This window comes from Hirundo rustica, chromosome 6 (genome assembly GCF_015227805.2).
Source record: "Hirundo rustica isolate bHirRus1 chromosome 6, bHirRus1.pri.v3, whole genome shotgun sequence".
NCBI classification, from domain to species: domain Eukaryota; kingdom Metazoa; phylum Chordata; class Aves; order Passeriformes; family Hirundinidae; genus Hirundo; species Hirundo rustica.
Window position 1 is genome coordinate 27,486,355 of NC_053455.1, and position 18,536 is coordinate 27,504,890.

Below are 18,536 nucleotides of genomic sequence, written 5' to 3' on the forward strand. Positions count from 1 at the left end.
TGTTGTAACTGAGGAGGGTGGAGAGGTGAGTAGGAAATTGTTGTGTGTCATTTTGTTTCCCAGTTTTTGTGCTACACCGTCTTAAGTCATCAGTATGTTTACAAATTGTATCAAATCTCTCCTGAGAACTGTTTCAAAGGAAAAGAGTGTGTAAGGATTGCGAAAGTTATATTATGTGGAGATAATTTTTTGAGCGTTTGTCTTTGTGTATGGAACCTAAGTTCAGCACCCCTGAGGGTAGTTTGTTTACTTTGTGTTTTTATTGACCCTGAGATTTACTGCTTTTCAAAACAGAGGTATGTTAATTCATTGGGCTCATGGTCTTACCAGAGGATAGTTTTGACACTTGTCCGTTCTCAGTTCAGGACTGAAGGAAGCAATTAATTAATTGCTTAATTTACAGAGCAGATTTTTAGTCATCTGGTTCTTGGTTTTGTATTGAAGGTCTTGATGTCTAAGTATTCCTCAAGTCTAAATTGATTTTCTGTGTTTCTAAAGTTCAAGCTCTTAACTTCTGCATAGGTAGTTTCTGTTGTGGTTTAGCCATGTGATGGTTACAATGAGGAAAAAGTAATAAATCCCCAAATCAGTCAGATGTATACAATTACAGAAAGCAATTCTAAAAGAGGTCTGATAATATTGACAAAAATGTCAGAGCCTCAACTGCAAAGTGTCTTCTTGTGTGGTAACTTTTCTGTTCAACCTATTGGACCCTGTAAAGACTGTTTAAATCCTATTGTATATAAAAGTGGGTTTTAGGCTCTTTTTGTAAAGCAAAGTTTTGAGGTTTTATTATTATTTTAATTTTATTTTTATACCATTATTCTGTAGTATACTAATTCTCAAGATCACGTAGCTTATTAAATTGTCTGGTTGAAAAGTATGAGATCTAGGCAATACCTTTTAAGTATGGAGACTTGATTCTGTGTGGCCAAGTACTCGTGAAGCATTTGTATAAGGAAAAAGTTTGGCTGTGAGCATTTAGGAAGCAGATGCCTCTCTCTCTAGGTAGGTTACAATGACATTGTTTTCCTCTCTTAGCAGTTACAGCCAAGATTTGTCAGACAGTTACAAAAGGTTGCTGGGCCAGTGGAAGAGAAGTAAAGGGGAGAAGCCCATCACTTAGAGAAGACCTTAATTTTGGAAAGAGTTGAGAACTGCATTCAAGTCAAAGCACATAGGAGCTTTCATAACCCTTATTAGATAACTACCAAAGTAGTTTTGAGTTTATTTTTGTAGATGGAGTCTGTGGGAAGTCAGTAACTTCCAAATGTTTGTAGTATGCTGTTGTGCATATGTGCAGGTAACATTTAAAAAAAACCCCAACACTTGTAACTTGTTAACATGTGCTGTGGAACAACTGTGCATTGACTAGTGAAAATCAGGATAGTATGTAAGGCTTGTGAAATTGGTCAGTTGCTGCCCTCAGTACTAGAGGACTGGAAGTTACATTTAATTGTAGTTTTCTGCGGAAGGCTGAGAACTTTTTTTTTGATTAGAGTAAATTTTGGAGTGTTTCTTAGAATCTAGCATACTTGCAGTTGAGTATAGTTGGGTTTGCTGATTCTGGATCTTGTTCTTTACCTTTTATCTTCACATATCTGTGCAATCAGTACAGTCTGGGTATGTTTGAGGTTTTTTGGTGTCGAGTTGGTGTTATTTCCTCCCCAGCCCCTCCTCTCTTACCATACACTTCGGTTCCTTATTATTTCTCACCAAGTGACAGTGGTTAGTTGAGTGCTTTCATGACATATTTATGAAATACTCATAATTGCCTTGTTCTCACTAGGATTTTAATTTATTTAATCAGTAATTAGCTTATGCATGGTAAAGGAACATATTTTAATTTGGTTCACCATTGAGCGCAAGGCCAGAGTGGCTGAAATCAGGGCTGATGTGTGCAGTCTTACCTGGTGATATCAGTTTGGCTCAAGGAAACCGAAGGAGCAATGCAAGAATGCTATCACCCTGGTTAGACTGTTTTAGGCTGTAACCACTGAGTAATGAAAATGTGTAACCACACCCTTTACAAGCATCTTCGAGGATAGATTAGGTGGTGATTATAGCACTTCCTCTCTTCCCCCGTGCCTCCTTTGGTAATGAAATGGTGGTGGTGCTCTTGAGCTCAGCAGAGCAATGTGGTCTCTGCTGTACTTTCCTTATTCTAAATCTCTCTTCGAAGAAATTTTATATTGAATCTATTAATGAATTAGCTATTCAATGACTTCAGTCATAGAGTCATTTAAAGTCATAGAGAGGACAAATGAGTTTGTGTAATGATGTTCCTGTAATGATGGCCAATCCGCTAATGTCATGAACTGTTTGAATTTTGTATTCCTATCTGCTAATTCCCTTGTTTTCCCTAGTATTTTGGCTTGCAAAAGTCAAAACACAAGTCCTTTCACTTTGTAGTGAAGAGACTACTTTTTTCCTCAACAAACTTACTATCTTTATTTTTCAACTATAATTTTTTTGTGCTAGTTGAGATGGTTTATATGGCCTGCTGAATTTATCATCTACTAGGTTAGCAGGCAAGTAGGAATCTTCCTTGCTTCCTTTTAAATTAGGTGGGTAGTACGACTGATGCTTTGAAAAAAAAAAAAATCATTATTTTTCTCCGTGTAGAGCAGCACATTAAACCCAATTGTCCCTTCATATTCTAACATTCAGCGGTTCTCAGTAGTAAGTAAAATGTGAATCCATAAACCAGTTGTTTCCTGTATAATGGATTTGTAAATTCTGTATTTGAATTTATGTAATAATTTCTTAATTGGTTCAGTATGGTGGGATTAAAAGCTTAACTGCTAATTGCTGTGTACCTAATTTAATATAGCTTTTGTTTGGAAGAAAATGATAGAACTTATGCTAACAATGCTGTAAGGACAAAAGTGTGTGCATGTATCAAAATGTTTCATATGATTGCTCTTTGTGCCTTCTTGTAGAGTTACTATACAGACTTTAATACCTGTTCATCTTGAACAGAAATTAATACTCACTGTCTAGGGTAGAAATGCTTTTGTAGTTACTGACTTGCTGGAATAATTAATGCAAAGCAAGTTTTTTTCTTCTTCTTTCTTCGTTTTTCTTTTCTTCCTTCTGTGACAGACTTTGTTGCTTTATTTTGGGTACAGAAGGGAATAAAATATGTTTTTGTTCTTTTTTGTGTGTTTTCAGGCTCGAATAGCGTTTTTACAAGGGGAAAGGAAGGGCCAAGAAAATTTGAAGAAAGATTTAGTGCGAAGAATAAAAATGTTAGAATACGCATTAAAACAAGAAAGGTAGGTAAACAAATTGTTTAGGTGTTTTCTGACCTGAAAAATTTAATAGACTAAGCTGAATTCCCTCACATTAAGTGAGCGGTCTTATTATATGATTCTGATTTACTTCATGTAGACTGTTTTTAAGGCTGGTCATCTTCTCCTTGTGTTTTCCAACAAACTTTAGTGTCTTCTATAATAAAAAGTTGCATAATTTTCAAAATGTTTGGACTTGTGCCTTAATTAAGCAAACAGGTCAGTTTCCCTTATCTGGGTTCGAATTATGGTATAGTGAGTAAGAATGAGCATACCCAAAAGGTCCATACCTTATTATTACACCTTTATCTATGCTTCAATTGTATTAAACTGGAAAGGATGAAAAATACTGCTCTCTTGATCCCTTTCGAATATGTTGTATGTGTTGGATGATGAAATTTTATGAAGGAACAAAATCATTTAAATTTTTTTTTTTCATTTTGAAGTTGGTTTTTTTTAATGTGGTAGATGCTTGCATATTTAGCTTCACTAGGTGTGTTTTCTGTAGCATTTCCTGATTAAAAAAAATAAAATTCCATTCAGGCTGTACAGGCTAATGTCCTTCAAACCTACATGTTCTTTTGTTGCCTGGTTATTTCATTTAACCAAAATTGGTAGTTAATTTTGTAAAATCACTTGGGAAATAATCTTGTCAAGTGCCTATACTTTCAATAGAGGACTCAGTTCTTATTTTTAATTTTATCTTGCTCCTAAAAAGTAGCATTGAGTCCAGTGGTGAAACATCTTGACAATCAGGCAACAAAATAAGTAGTCTTTATTTGTGTATTTTGATTTTGGGGGAACCTTCCTGCCAGAGTAAACTTAAAATCTTGTAGTAAAATGTAGAGAGGTTTCACCTGGATATTTTTAAGTTAGTTGTCCAATCATAAGTTTGTCAAAATATATTTTACATTATGGTTCACTATTATGAGTAAGGGAGTAGTACAGAAATGAGTTTCAGTTGTTTTTATATTAAAACCTAATGTTTTGGCAAGATGGCTTTGTTCTTCTGTGTGAAGTGTCCAGTATAGAGGTGCTTCAGAAACCAGTGAATTCTCATACAGAAAGCCATAACAGCACATCACATATTTTCTGGTGAAGTAATAGGCAGAAAGGATCTGTTACTTCACTCAGCCGTGTCCTTTTAATGGAAAGTAACTCAAGGTTTCCAGCCAGTGTATGACTAAAAGTTGCACTGTCATATCCTACAGGTAATGTACAAGTCACTCTGGGTTGAAGGCGGATTAAAAAGTCTTGGTGTGTAAGGAACACTGAGCATATCAAGGAAATAATATGCTATTATGGCAGATACAGCTATCTTGCATGTAGGTAACTTTCTGAAGTTGAAGGTAAAGGTTTTGCTTATTTTGGCAGTAATGAACTGTGTGCTGCACAGGGACTTTTTGCAAATGAACACCATAATGCAGTGAGAATTGCCTGCTTATTGAGGTAAATCAGAGCTACTTAATTTCAGCTGGAGTGTGAAGGCATCCTATAACAGGATGCACAATTTGAAGCTGACTGGCGTTGGTGAAACCTCATTCCTTTCCTGAAAAGGGGCTGCCTTTATAGTCTTCCTATCAAATTCTAAAATTCATCTGGTGGCTAAGAAACTTGTAAACATGTACACTGGAAGAATAACAGCAGGAACATACTGTTTACTTTAGTTCTTGTGGCTAATGGGTGCAGTCCAACGCTGCAGTAGTTTTCAAGAGGAAAAATCCTGGCTTAAGTTTCAGCCATAATTCTCAAGAAGATTGCTAGGAGTGGGAATTGAAGCTTGAGTTGACTGGTGAATGTGGGAGGCAACGAGGGAGCTGCAAATGCCCAGTAGTTTGAAGGGATCTGACAGTGGAAGTATGATGGATTGAGTAATTGAAAGCCAGCAGGTACTGACTTGCTAGTAAATCATCCAAGAGTGATGTTCGTTTCTTGCTTCTTGCTCTCGATGTTCAGCACAATAGATGGTTATTTTTTTGTCATTGTTCCCCTGAGTGAAGAATGTCAACTAAGGAAAATACACCAGCTCCAAAGCAAAATAAATTCTGAGAATTTCAGACCTGAAATTGTTGACAGCAAATTTCAGTGTTGTACCTGATTCCCCCCACCCTCTTTCTTTTCTTGTTGCTGACTCCCTGATGTCATCAAAAAGTTTCATGCAGTGAAATACCAGTTAGACGGAGTCAGGAACAAACTCATTCAGACAACTGTTGTGATTTCTCAGAAAAACGTTTTGAAGCAGGACATCAATGTGTAAGATTAAATAAGTAGTTGTTACAAAGTATTTTGATATTTCTAGTGTTTCAGTATGTGTGTAATACTGTTTTAGACAAGTAAAACATTATTTTAGTGTCCTTAAACGCTTTGATAGTTGATAATTTTTTAGTAATAAAATCAGGTTCCATGCAGTTATATGTGTGGGGTTTCTTTGTATCTAGTGTGCATTCTTTTATGGTGCTTTGCAGACCCAGCCAGATGTTGTCTGTTGTGCACTCTGAGCCACTCTACTCCGAGTTTTGTTACCACAGTGTTGTGCTTAAATTAATGAGATTGCTGAAATCATGAAGCTGTGGCTGTATTTTGTCTACATGGGCTTTGGACTGGAGCTAACTTACACCCTTGCAACTGAGTGGTGTGATTCAACAGTTAAATAGCAGGAATCAGTTAAATCAAGTTACGGTGTTGTTTCTTCTACTCTTTTTTACTCATGGAAATCTAACCTTAAATAAGTCAATGCTCCAAAAATTGAAGCATTGCCCCTTGTAGAATTCAGTTACTCTGTGGTGTGAAGGAGTATTGTCACTGATTTGTAAAATACACTGTAACTTGTTAGTGTTCTATAAGATATATTGTGATGGCCCCAACTGGGAAAGGAGTAGATGTCCAAATGCATAGTTGATTGGAATTTTATAAGATTAATTTTTGATGTGAAATTGAAGCTGTGGTATGAAGGACAACTGGTCTCATTGCATGCAGCAGTATTTTCTTATTTATAGTGGCTAGTCACTGGTATAATTCTAGATCAGATATATCATTATCTGCACTAATGAACAATTAAAGTGGAATTTTAATTAATGCTTTGAAATTATAACTCCAAAATGGAACAACTGCTTCTAAATAGTATGTCACAGCTCTAAATTAGACAAATTTAGGTTGGCTTTTCAATTATAATGCTTTATTGGCTTCACTTATGAATTGAGCAAAAAATATTTTGTCAACTTTATTTAACTTGAATTATTTTCATTTTGTTTGTTTAGGTTTTGTTGGTTTTTTTTTACCCCCCCAAATGGCCAGTACTTTGTAGGGTGTATAAATTGTAGTGCATACTTGTAAAGCCCCAGTCTAGCTTGACAAGTTTCTTAAAGGGCTTTAGGATTTTTATTACCTGAGGCAGATGCATGGGAAAACATGACCGAGTTCTCAGGAGATTAAAAACCAAACTTCTACTGGCAAAATTTAGAAAATAAAGGCAGATTTTAAACCAAACAATCAAAAGAAAGCATTACACAAGGCATTTACTTAGCAAACTCTAACCCATCCAACTTCAAGTTAACCAGACACACTTCAGTTGTCTTGAGCCAATAATCATTTTCTCCAGTCTCCCACTGTACTTCTCATATTTGGGAAGCTTGGTGGAACATTGCCCTGTTAAAGTGTGGTGCAAAGTTTTGTTTCTCAGTTTAAAGAGAGACCTGAGATAGTCCTAGGGATGAGCTATGAACATATTCATAAATAATTTTAAAATATCATTCTGTTTAGTTGGCAGTTGGATTCAGGTTACAAAAAGTCTTCAGGAGCTTTACAATTTTTCAGTTACAATGGGATTGCCATTAAATGAAGGCTTTTAGCATACTAAAAAGGGTCAATAGTGCCATCTACTGACTGTTTGTTAATGAGACTTCCTAATTGCAATTTTAGCAGAAATTTGTGTAATCTAGAAGAAAATCCTTGCCATCAAATATATAAGGCACCATTTGAGATGTTCCTGTGCTTTCAGTTTGAAAACACTTGCAACAGTGGCTCAGGCTTTGGAGAAGTGTTATTTGGAAATCCTTGATTTTGTCCAGCATGTGTTCCATTATGTGTCTTTACTTGAGAAGTTTCATATTCAAGAATAGTTTTTATGATTGATGGGAGCTAAGTGTTGTTCAGTTATTCTTAAACTTTTGGTCAAATGTTTCATTTAGAGTGATAGACAACTGTATTGCTTAGAGGGTTCTTTAATGGCTACTAATGTTTTTATGGAGATTTTTCACTTTGGCTCTACTACAGAACACCTAGAGCTCTTTATCTTGAGATTTTGAGTTTTTGCAAAGGATCCATGAGGTAGAAGTCATACTGTGAAAGATCAATGATAAAGTTTGAGAATACCAGGGTATAGGCACAGGTAGTTCAGATGAGATTCCTGGTTGTAAAGAGAGATAAAGAAATTTTGATAGGCAGCTTGGGTAGAGGATAAGATTTTGAAGATTCATGCATACTTTCATGGAAGTAGCATCACCAAGACCAGTATTTTACAAGTTGATGGGGGTGGTGAAATGGATGCAGATACCAGTGGAAAGGATGGTCTTGTTTTACTATTGAGGCAACACGGTTGTAAGAGGATACATTTGATGAAACAGTAAAGATATTACTCATTCAGCTTTAGCAACAAGCAAAAATAAGCAAGGTAATACATCTAATCATTACTGTATGAGAGAGAGAATAGTGTTTGGGAAAGATACATCACCAATTGCCTAAATGCTTCACCATCATCCAGAGTCGCAATCCTTTTGCAGTGAGAAGCTTTTCCAGTGATTGAGAAAATCCTCCACGGTGTGTCCATTCATAGGGGAGGTCTCAGGTTCACCCAACAGGGGCTCCAGCTTTTATAGGCTCAGATCAACCCTTTTTTGCAGAAAATACCTGGTTCTGATGGCACACTTCCTGACCAGCCAGGGCTGAGGGCAGAGCCCAGGTCATGGCTGGGAGGCTTTTTACCTAAAATGCTCCACTAACAAGTCTCTAGGGGTATAGGTGAGGAGGATTTCTCCTACTAACAAGCCTTTGGGGACATTAGTTGGGAGAATCTCTTAACAGATCTTACACAAGCATATACAGGTGTCTCTACAACAGCCGGCTTGGCATTAAGAACAACTAATATAAATATTATGATCATCTATTTTTAACCTAAAGAACCTTGACGGTATTAATTGCATCATGCTCAAGATTCATCTTGTGAGTCAGCTCAGGCCTAGGCTTGCTGTTCAGGCCTTAGCATATCAGATGGAGGAGAGATTAGGGTTAGGGCATCCGAGATCAGAGGATGGGAAGGAATGAGGCACATTTGCATAGGTGGACAAAGCAGAAATTGGAAGCTAAGCCTCCAGTCAATGAAGAGGAGAAAATCCAGAAGAGAATACAGGTGATGAGAGAGAAAACAACTACTCGAATATGGCTCTTCAGAGGGATATGTGTTATAAGCGAAGACAGAGAAGGAGACAAATTGAAGTGGAAATTGAAAGTGGCAGCTAGGCAGGAACTCCAAATAAGAGGCTTATTTGTTGTAGTGTAATTGGCTACCTATGACAGTGGTACAACTAGAAAAATTATTTCTGCTAAGTTCTTGAACCTGCTGGTTTTTCAAAGATTCTCTTATTAGCTGACACACAGGAAAAAACGCATGTTCTTGGAAAACACACTAAACTCTTGCCTGTAAGTTACTTGATAATAATGAATAATTGTCAAAATACTATCTCAAAACTGTGTTCCTGAAAGGCCAGAAATAATTGTTTGATGCAAAAATTATTGCAACAGTTCTAGCTGGATTAATTGTACTATGTTGGTATGGTTGCTTTAAGTGGGAACAGTAGAATGTTTCGAGTTGATCAAAGTCATGTCTACTAATTTGATAAACGTCTGCATGATTTTTCAGGGCAAAGTATCATAAATTAAAATATGGCACAGAACTGAACCAAGGTGACTTGAAAATGCCAACTTTTGAATCAGGTAACTTTTTACAATAAAGTTTTGTCTGTTTAATTCATTGCAGCTTTCTTCTCTGCACCCCTCTCTTAGGTCTGTTATAAGGAATATATGTAGGAAAGTTGGGGCGTGGGGTAAATATTTTTTCATCTGAAAACCAAAATTAATTGACTTTTTTTTTTGAAGGAGCTCTGAATATTTTTATCTTAAAACAAGGAAAATACTCCAAAGAAGAAAAAAAAAAAGGCTATCCTTACTGCTTTTCTGGAGTGCATCTGATTTTGCAGTTGTAAATATCAAGTTGATAATACCAGTTTTGCTCTTGAAAGTATTGCAGACGGAGGAAAGCATTTCTCCTAACAATGCTGGACTCTTTAATAAGTAGAATTGCATTTGACTTCTTTTGAAATGTTGGTCTTTGGGAAGCCTTTCGGCCTATATTTATATAGTGTGCCTTAAAATTGTGGTCTGCAGATTTGTATGCTACCCCCTCCCCTTTCCCCCCCCCTTTCTGGTTTACAAGTACCACATTTTTACCTAGTTAAAACTAGAGATCATGATGCATATTTCTGGCTTGATGGGAATTTTTGTTTGTGTCTAAAAGCAATGTAACTTAGATGCTAACTATGACACCGTGTCTTTCAGAAGATACCAAAGATACCGAGGTTCCTGCAGTACCTCAGAATAGCCAATTGACCTGGAAGCAAGGCAGACAGTTACTGCGACAGTAAGTAGCAGTGTTGGGTATTGGTGTATTCATACTTCTCCTTGCAGTTTGAGGAGCTCTGTGAAACAGAGTAACTGAAGTGGGCAAATAGTGATTTGTTCTTCAGGACCTCGGAGTCCTGAGCTTTAAGCAGTACTGAGTGAGATTTTCCATATGAGATGGATAGCAAAACTTAGTTTTCCTTAAATGATACAGCAGTGGCATTCATTTTTAACAGTGAATACTAAGTTTCCTATTTCATCAAATATCCTTTCCTCTTTCTTTCTTCTTTTGACCTATCTAGGTATCTTCAGGAAGTAGGTTATACAGATACAATATTGGATGTACGCTCCCAGCGGGTAAGGTCTTTGCTTGGGCTCTCCAATTCAGAACCGAATGGTTCAGTAGAGACAAAGAATTTAGAGCAGATCCTGAATGGGGGTGAATCTCCTTCATCAAAACAAAAGGGACAGGAAATCAAAAGGTAAGTGAAGAGATAAGAAAGCATGAAGTTTGTTTTGCTTAGTCATCGATATGTAGTGGTCACATTGAACTTTCAGCTGGAGAGTCTGTGAACAACTGTGAGTGTAGCTGACCACAAATGATTATGTAATTAAGTAAAATTGGTTATACATAAGAACATATACACCTATTACATACATGCATGTGTATTATACTATATGATATACAGGAAAATTGTCTGTTGATGTGGAATTATGTAATATAATCACTTTGTTATTTTAAGGAAAGAGTCTGTTGAGTGATGCTTTTGTAGTAAGGACTTAAGCAGATGTAGAAGCTTCTTCATTCAGCCATTTCTTGTTTTGCTGGTTTTAAAGCTCTTAAGCTGTCAGGTGACAATTTTGTTTAATCTGGTTAATCTTCTACATCTCTTCAGCAAGTAAAATGGGATTCTCTCTTACTGTTTTTGTTTATGTAGGAATTCTGGTGATGTTCTTGAAACATTCAATTTCTTAGAAAATGCGGATGATAGTGATGAGGAAGAGGAGAATGACATGATAGAAGATATTGCAGAAGGAAAAGAAAAGCATCGGATAAATAAGAAACACAAAGTAAAAGATTTTTTTTTAATAGATCTGAAATTCCCTTTAAAAAAGGAATTTTTTCTCCAGAGTTGATATAAATATGCAGTGTCAGTGTTTGTTGAACTTCTGATATCTGAATGGTTTATACGCAGTTGCATTACTAATAAATTTGGTGATTTACTTAATACATTACATTGCAGACTTCAAAACAAGTAACCAAGCAGTTTCTAATTATGAATTAAGTGATGAATTGGCCATTTCACCGCCTCTGCATACTTTGAGTCCCTTTATAAGGCAAATTTAGCACAACTTGTGCTAAAATTTGCACATCCTTTCTGAATTTTGAAGGTAGAAACAATTCCTCAGAGGAAATGAAGTTATGTAACGTGAAAAAAATTGCATCCATAACAAATACATGTTTAATTCTTCCTTTTAGGCATTTTTTTACTAAATATATCAAGAACCTAGCAGAGAATTGTCTCAACCTTTTGTTTAAGGTTCTATTAGTTGTGTTCTGTTTGTGTCTAGTTTTCCATTCTGTGAGCAACTTTCTAGGTAGGATAGACAGTGTTTACCTGTCCCATTTTAATTCTTTCTCCTGTAATGAATCCCCATCTTTGGGGTTTCTTTATTTAGAGATACTGATTTATGAATATTGCACTAACAGTTTTGTTACTTTTTGCTCAGAACAGTGTTCTGTAGCATGATGACCCTCTGGCTGCATTGGATTTTCCTAAATAATTGGCAGTATGAGCTTGGCTTGAAGCAAGTTGTAAATTTCCCGTAGTGATTTGTCAGAAAGGGGTTTTCACCATACCTTGGACTTCTGGTAAAGAGATTAGTCAAGCATTGAGTTGAATCCCCTTTTTTCTATAAAAAGTCTGATAAAAAGACAATCAAGTAAATCTCTTAAGCATATATGAAGATCTTACACTCACTTTTTGACTTTGACAAAGCTTGGGGATTTTTTTAATAGAAAGCAAAAGGATCATTTATAGTTGTTTTTATAAAAATTATTACTTCCTGAAAATATAAGGACATTGTGCAGATAAGCTCACATGGAAAATTTCTTCACCTGAAGAATGAAATAAAACTTTTCACTGATGCCTTAGTAGAGGGTTTATTTGTTTTGTTTAAGGTGAAGATATGGTTAGAAATAGTAAAACTACACTTTTCTTAAAATGTTCTGTATTCCAAGCTTATGCTTTAGACTGAAATAGAACTGAAAAGCAAAAAGAAAGAGGCTTCTGGACCAGTAGAAAGCATAGTTTGTAAGCTTTCTCTGCAGAGCTCTTGATAGGGCAAGAAGATCAACAAAGTTTTCTAATTGTTATACATTAAATAAAAAAACTGAAGACTGGGGTGTATGAGATTGCAAAAGCTCGTGTCAGTGTTTTTATTTCCTAGTGTTCACTAGACTGCACTGCTCTCTTTTGTTTTGATAAGCCAACTGAGATCTAAGGGGTTTTTTTCCTGCATTTTAAATTGAAAAATGTTTTCCCCTGAAACAGATTACTCAGTGAGAATAGTCTCTAGATCTTCTAACCTAAATGACTAGAAAATCTGTTTGTGATTCAAATGCAGGAAAATATTTATCTTCTTGCAGATTGGTAATGAAGGTTTAGCTGCTGACCTTACAGATGACCCTGATACTGAAGAAGCTTTGAAAGAATTTGACTTTCTAGTGACAGCTGAAGATGGTGAGGGAGCTGGAGAAGCTCGAAGTTCAGGAGATGGAACAGAGTGGGGTAAGACACTAATAAAAGCATTTAAAAATAAGGGAATACTTATTCATGATAGTTCCTAAGAGTTCTGTAATACCTACTGAAATGGTGTGGATGTGTGGATGAATGTGATGGTCAAACGTTGATGCTTAGAAAACTGATAGATTGTATTGTGAAACATTCATATATATATGTGTGTGTGTATATATATATGTGTTGTTGTAGGTGACGCAAGTACAGTTGTAGTTACATTTGTTTCAGGTTTTGTTTTTTCTTTCAAAACTAAGAGAAGAATATTTTCTTTCTTAGATAAGAAAGGCTAGGATTCTGAATGTTTTTATACCTGGATTAAATTTTCTTTCAAATACAGTATTTTTTTTTTTTCTTGTTTCTTATCAGGGCCTTCATACTTCTTGTACCTAAGTTAAATTAATTTCTTTGGTGTACTTGAAAAATGGACAGTTAGTTCTTCTATTTTTCTGACTGAGATTTTTATATGTTATTGCTAATATAGCTTATATTCATAAAATAAAAAAACCCAAACCCATTTCTAATAGCTCCACTTTTTATTAGTAATTTGATGTGAAACAAAATATGTTAAGTCAGTAGCTTCTGCAACCTATGTGCTTCAAAAGAGGAGGTTGAAAGGAGAAAATTTGTATAAGGAAAAGAATAGTGACCCAAGTAATTGATATCTGCCTTTAAATGGGAAATTGACTATCTTAATTTCTGAACTTATATAGAAACAATTTTGTAGTTACATACAGCAAGTCGTAAATCCTAAGCACCGGACTGCCATTGGATCATGTTTTTTGAGCATTTTATGTCATTGTGACAATGAAGTCATACTTTAATAAATATCCCAGTGAGCAAAGAAAATACAAAGATTTGCAAAAATTTAAGTAATGACACATCTTCCAGGACAATAATCCAGTCTTGCTTTTGAAGGTACCAAGGATTAGAAAGCATTCTTTCCTAAAACCTATTATAAAAGGTTTAGTCACCTTTATTTTTAAAACTCAGTCTTATTTCTCATTGGAAGATGAAGCTGAACAAGCTCTTACCTTTAGTTTTGGTAATAACTGTCTATTTTTGTAGCATTTTAATTGCTTGCTGTTGTTCCCTTTTGAAGTTGATGTTATTTGAACAGTTTCTTGATGATATTTTCATTTAGGCACACAGGCAGGTCTCTTGGTGTTTGGTGTCTCATAGAACCAGAAGCAACTGTTTTTGACTTTGCTTGCAATATCCTTTCAAATACATAGTCTTGTCAAAAGTTGTGATTCTAGTGTTGGTCTTACTATTGTATACAAAAGGCAAGATAGTTTGATGCTGTAATTCATGCAGTTAAAGATGTATCCATGGCAGACTGCTGAAACCTACTGTGTTGAACTAGCTTGTCCTTTGAAATTCCTAGTCATTGTTTCCAAAGATTACTTTCCAGTGTGTTCTATGTCTGGCATTTTCTCAACTAGTTACCCAGTTTTGAGGTCTGTTTTAAAAATTGAATTGAGCCACTATGCTTTTCATAGAGCTGTTTGAATGTTCTTTATTACAGTTTTAATGAACCCATAGTAAAGTGAGGCTGAGCATTTTAGGAGTTTGTGCACACTTGTGACAACTAATTTAACTGCAGCAATCCCATTGCTATCAAAAAACTCCTATCTGAGACAAGAAAGTGGCAAGGAAGAAATAAAACATAGACCTAGTTTCATCTTTCAAAGTATGTTCTCAGTTTTGCCATATGAAGACAATTTGCATAACTTTTTTGTATATTTTGTAGCTTACTATTTAAATCAGTCAAAGACCTGCCTACAGCTGTAGTAGCAATATTTTTTTTCACAACATGTCGCTGATTTTAGTATAGATGTTCTTTCCTTAAATGGGCATTTAAGGATACAGTCCATCTGATATTTGGGTTGTGTTACTTTTTAAAGATCAGTGTAGATATGACAAGACTTCTTTTTAATGATCACAAATAACATTTTAAGTACTGTCCCACTTAAATGCTTTCTTAAATATAATAATACACTGTCTAAACTAATTTATTTTAGCCTATCACATTATTTTGAACTCTGAACTTTCTTCAAGTATCCAGGTCCATCCAGTTAGTTATTTTGAGGGGAAATTTAATTTAAATGAATATATGTACTATTACTTCCTAAGAAATTCCATCAATCATGAACTTAAATATTTCAGTTAAAATTCAGATTTTTCTTCATAATGTAGTAGTTGGTCTGTTCTGTTTTCATAGATTTTTTTTTCTTCCTCCTTTAGTTTTCCTGTCATTAGCCTCTTTCTATCACTTCTTACTTTTGCAAACATTTAAGCATTCTGAAACAAAAGTAATATTTACATCTCTAGTTATATGCTTTTATTTAACATCTGGAAAACATCTGATGTTTAGGCTCTAAATGTTGCCTAGTCTTGCTTTAGTAATATTTACAGTACTTAATTGCTAATTACTAATCTCTAGGTCCAACTTTAAATGTCTTAAAATATTCCAGCACCAAATTTGATAGTTATCTTTTTGCTGTTGAAGACTTCTTCAAACCTGTCAATGAGTGTTGTGAAGTTTGGATTGCCTTTTTTTTCTTCTCTATTTTGGCTTTTTATGAACAAATTCTTTTTTTGTGTAAGTGCCTTAGTAAACATACTTTGACTGTTAAATTAATTCCAAACATTGTGATTTAAACTGTCTTGTGTTGCGACATATTTTACTTAGGAACAGCTTAAATTCAAAATAGTGAAAGATGAGCAAGTTCATGCAGTGTTAAATGAATGTACAGTTTCAGATTAAAAAATATATCAATTCCTTGTGGTGATTTAATATCAAGAAAAAAATACTTAAGTATATAACTTAAGTTTGCTTAAGCAAACAGCAATATATATATATTGCTATATATTGTGCTACATGTTGAAGACTTAAGATATTATATAGTCTCTTTAGTCTGCTTATGGTTTCATGTGTTCATCACTGGATTTCTCTTCCCCATGAAACACAAAAGTTCTCTTTACAGATGGACCATGAGTCAGAGAATGACTGACTGCCCAGAATTCTGGGTGGCAGAGTATGACTAAAATTCACAGTCTCTTGGGTCATCTTCAAAACAATTAAAAAATAGAAAAAATTAAAGCCAGCCTTTCTCCACTCAGTTATCCTGGTGAGTGGACATCCTGGGTCCCCTGTGCTGTCCTGTATCAGTTTAGTGCAGGGTCACTGTTGAGGGCAGTTGCAGAGGTCTTCTAGTTACATGGCTCTGTTCTGAAATAGCCTAATATATGTAGGCGTGCTGGAGAGAAACACTGCTGGGTTTTCCTAAAAATCTTGTTTGAAATTCATTTCACAGCCTACCCAGATAATCTGAGTTTGTGTTTTTATCTAGTTTTCTATTTACAGCCTACATTTGGCAGCCAACAGTGTTGGTTTTGAATATTTATGTTTGCAGTCTTGAGCTTTTCCTGGTTTTTGTTGACTAAATGAGCCCAGTTCCTTCAAATTCTTTGTCTTGATATATAATGCCCTGTTTGTTTTGCACTCTACAGATGTTTTCTAAATTTCCAGTGTAGAACACAGACTGAACGTATTACTTTGATTTTGTCATTACTGTCCTGATTTATTGCACTGCACCTTTTAAAATATACCAAAATTACATTTTTAGAAGAGCATTACATTGATGTTACATGGGGTTATCTTCTGGTTCAGTTTAATTCCCTGATCCTTCTCTGCAGTGCTGCAACCTAGTTGATTATTTTCATTTTATTAATAGTGCTTTGGAAATTTTATTAGTTAGCTTTCATTAGTTTTTAATGGAATTTTCTTTTAATTGAGTTTTAGCAGTTTTGATTTTTTTTCCTCTTTGATTGGGCGTGTTCTCTGACTTATTTTTCTATGCTTCTTGTGTTTCCTGAGTAATCACTCTTCCTCTCTATCAGTGATTAAGGCCAGTGATCAGAAAGATTGAGGTCTTTGTGTTTGCAGCTTGGTAGATGTAGCTGTAGCTTGATGTAGGATGTCATTGTTCCCTTCTCAGCACCAGAGTTCTTTGTAGGACTCTGCCGTTATGCTCTCGTTTCGTGTTTCACCGCCCTTGCCATCTCTGTATTCCACCTCTTTGATCAGCATTGTCACTGAATGATGGGAGATGCATCAGTACCCTAGGATAGCTCTCTGCTCATTCGTTGTCATGTTTTGTCATGAAGCATGTACTTGGAATAACTCCTATTGTTTTTATTCTAAATGCATGTTACTTTGTTTCTGCTGTGTATGACTCCCCTTATGCACTTTCATGATTATAATGGTTATAACTTTAAAAATGGGTGCAGTCATATTGTAAGCATGATTGGAGGTTGGGAACTGAGGAACTAAGTCTTGGAGTTTTGTGCCTAAATAATTTGTGAGTATAAAGCTTAACTGGCACATCAACCAAGTTTGGTTGTTGCCTGGTTTTCTACTAGCAAAAGTGCTTCTGCAAATGTTATGTTTGCCTTGTCTTAGAAACAGCTTTATCTTTTTAATAATTCTGAGTTTCCAGAAATGATTGAGATAGATAGTTCAGAAGAGTGGAGACCTGACTTTTCATAAAGAATAATTAACTCCGCAATATTTGTCAAACAGAAGAACATTCATCTTCTGAAACTACTGTGGATGTTATATTTCTGCTAATTATGATTTATTTTATGGAATGCAGTGGGATGTCGAGCTGTGCAAATTACTTTTCTTCATCTTTATATGAAAAACTGTATTTATAGACTTGTTTCTCTGGTTATATGTAGGACCAAGGTTTCTTTCTTGTGCATGTAGAATGAATGCGAAAGGATGCATGGTGGTCTTCTTGAATAAACTGGCACTGACTTACTCAGCTTGCATTTTCATGAGAGATATAGCATGAATGCTTTTATTTGCTTATTCAACACTGGCTGATTAATTTCTTAACACTGTCTTTCTAAAGATGCAGTAATTATTTCTGAACACCAATGAATTTTTGTGTATTTTGAAGTATCTAACTAAACAGTTACTTATGAAGCTTAATTTGTTTGCTCCTTGGTAACAAATTAACGTACAATTTTCATATATGTAACTGATAATATACAGTGCCTTGGAAAACTGTATGAAATGAAACTTGGTCTTTATAAACTTAAAACTGAGACTGCACCTTTAAAATAAAGATTTATTAATAACTTTTATTAATGCTCTTATACAGCTATGACAGTAAATCACCAACAGCTTGCATTGCCAATTGCTGATTATTTTTCTTTCAATAATATGCTGCATGTAGACAAAGATGACCTGTCCCCAACTGCTGAGGTTTGGGATGTAGACCAGGGACTAATAAGTAAACTGAAGGAACAGTACAAGAAGGAACGAAAGGGGAAGAAAGGGGTAAAGAGTAAGTGCAGATTCTGAATCTTGTAATGCAACACTTTTTTGCCTATCTATATGCAAGACATTTTTTCTCACAAGTTCTGTTTGTTGGTTTGTTTTTTTTTTTTTCCATTAAGCATCATTTACTATAATGGGGGCAACCAACTTTAACTTTCTGCCTGATGAATGTGAATATGTCAAAACCTTTGATAGCCATTTCATAAATGAGAAATATTAAAAAGACAAAAATTGAAGGTTTTAAAAAGCTGAAAAGAACTAAATGCATAGGAATGTTAGGGTAAAAATACTGAACCACTTGCATTTTGAGGACATTCCTAGTCTGAGAAGTTTTCTGAAAGATTTAATCTTCATCTGCCTTAAAGTGTAATATTGTGATACTGTAATGGGATCGGTGGTTTTTGGGCTTTTCCTGGGGGT

General features: G+C 35.2%; 1 protein-coding gene across 5 annotated transcripts in view; it reads left to right on the forward strand.

The window, feature by feature from the left end:
- Nucleotides 1–18,536, forward strand: part of STRN3 (striatin 3) — a 62,251-nt gene that overhangs the window by 16,368 nt on the left and 27,347 nt on the right. For 2 of the 5 annotated variants that reach the window (XM_040065980.2, XM_040065983.2), the window contains exons 2-8: nucleotides 3,175–3,278; nucleotides 9,208–9,281; nucleotides 9,903–9,984; nucleotides 10,268–10,447; nucleotides 10,904–11,036; nucleotides 12,616–12,757; nucleotides 18,013–18,123. In XM_040065980.2, coding sequence (XP_039921914.1) covers nucleotides 3,175–3,278; nucleotides 9,208–9,281; nucleotides 9,903–9,984; nucleotides 10,268–10,447; nucleotides 10,904–11,036; nucleotides 12,616–12,757; nucleotides 18,013–18,123 — 826 coding nt within the window. The remainder of the gene's footprint in view (nucleotides 1–3,174; nucleotides 3,279–9,207; nucleotides 9,282–9,902; nucleotides 9,985–10,267; nucleotides 10,448–10,903; nucleotides 11,037–12,615; nucleotides 12,758–18,012; nucleotides 18,124–18,536) is intronic. The other 3 variants (XM_040065982.2, XM_040065984.2, XM_040065981.2) reach the window with 2 other exon arrangements.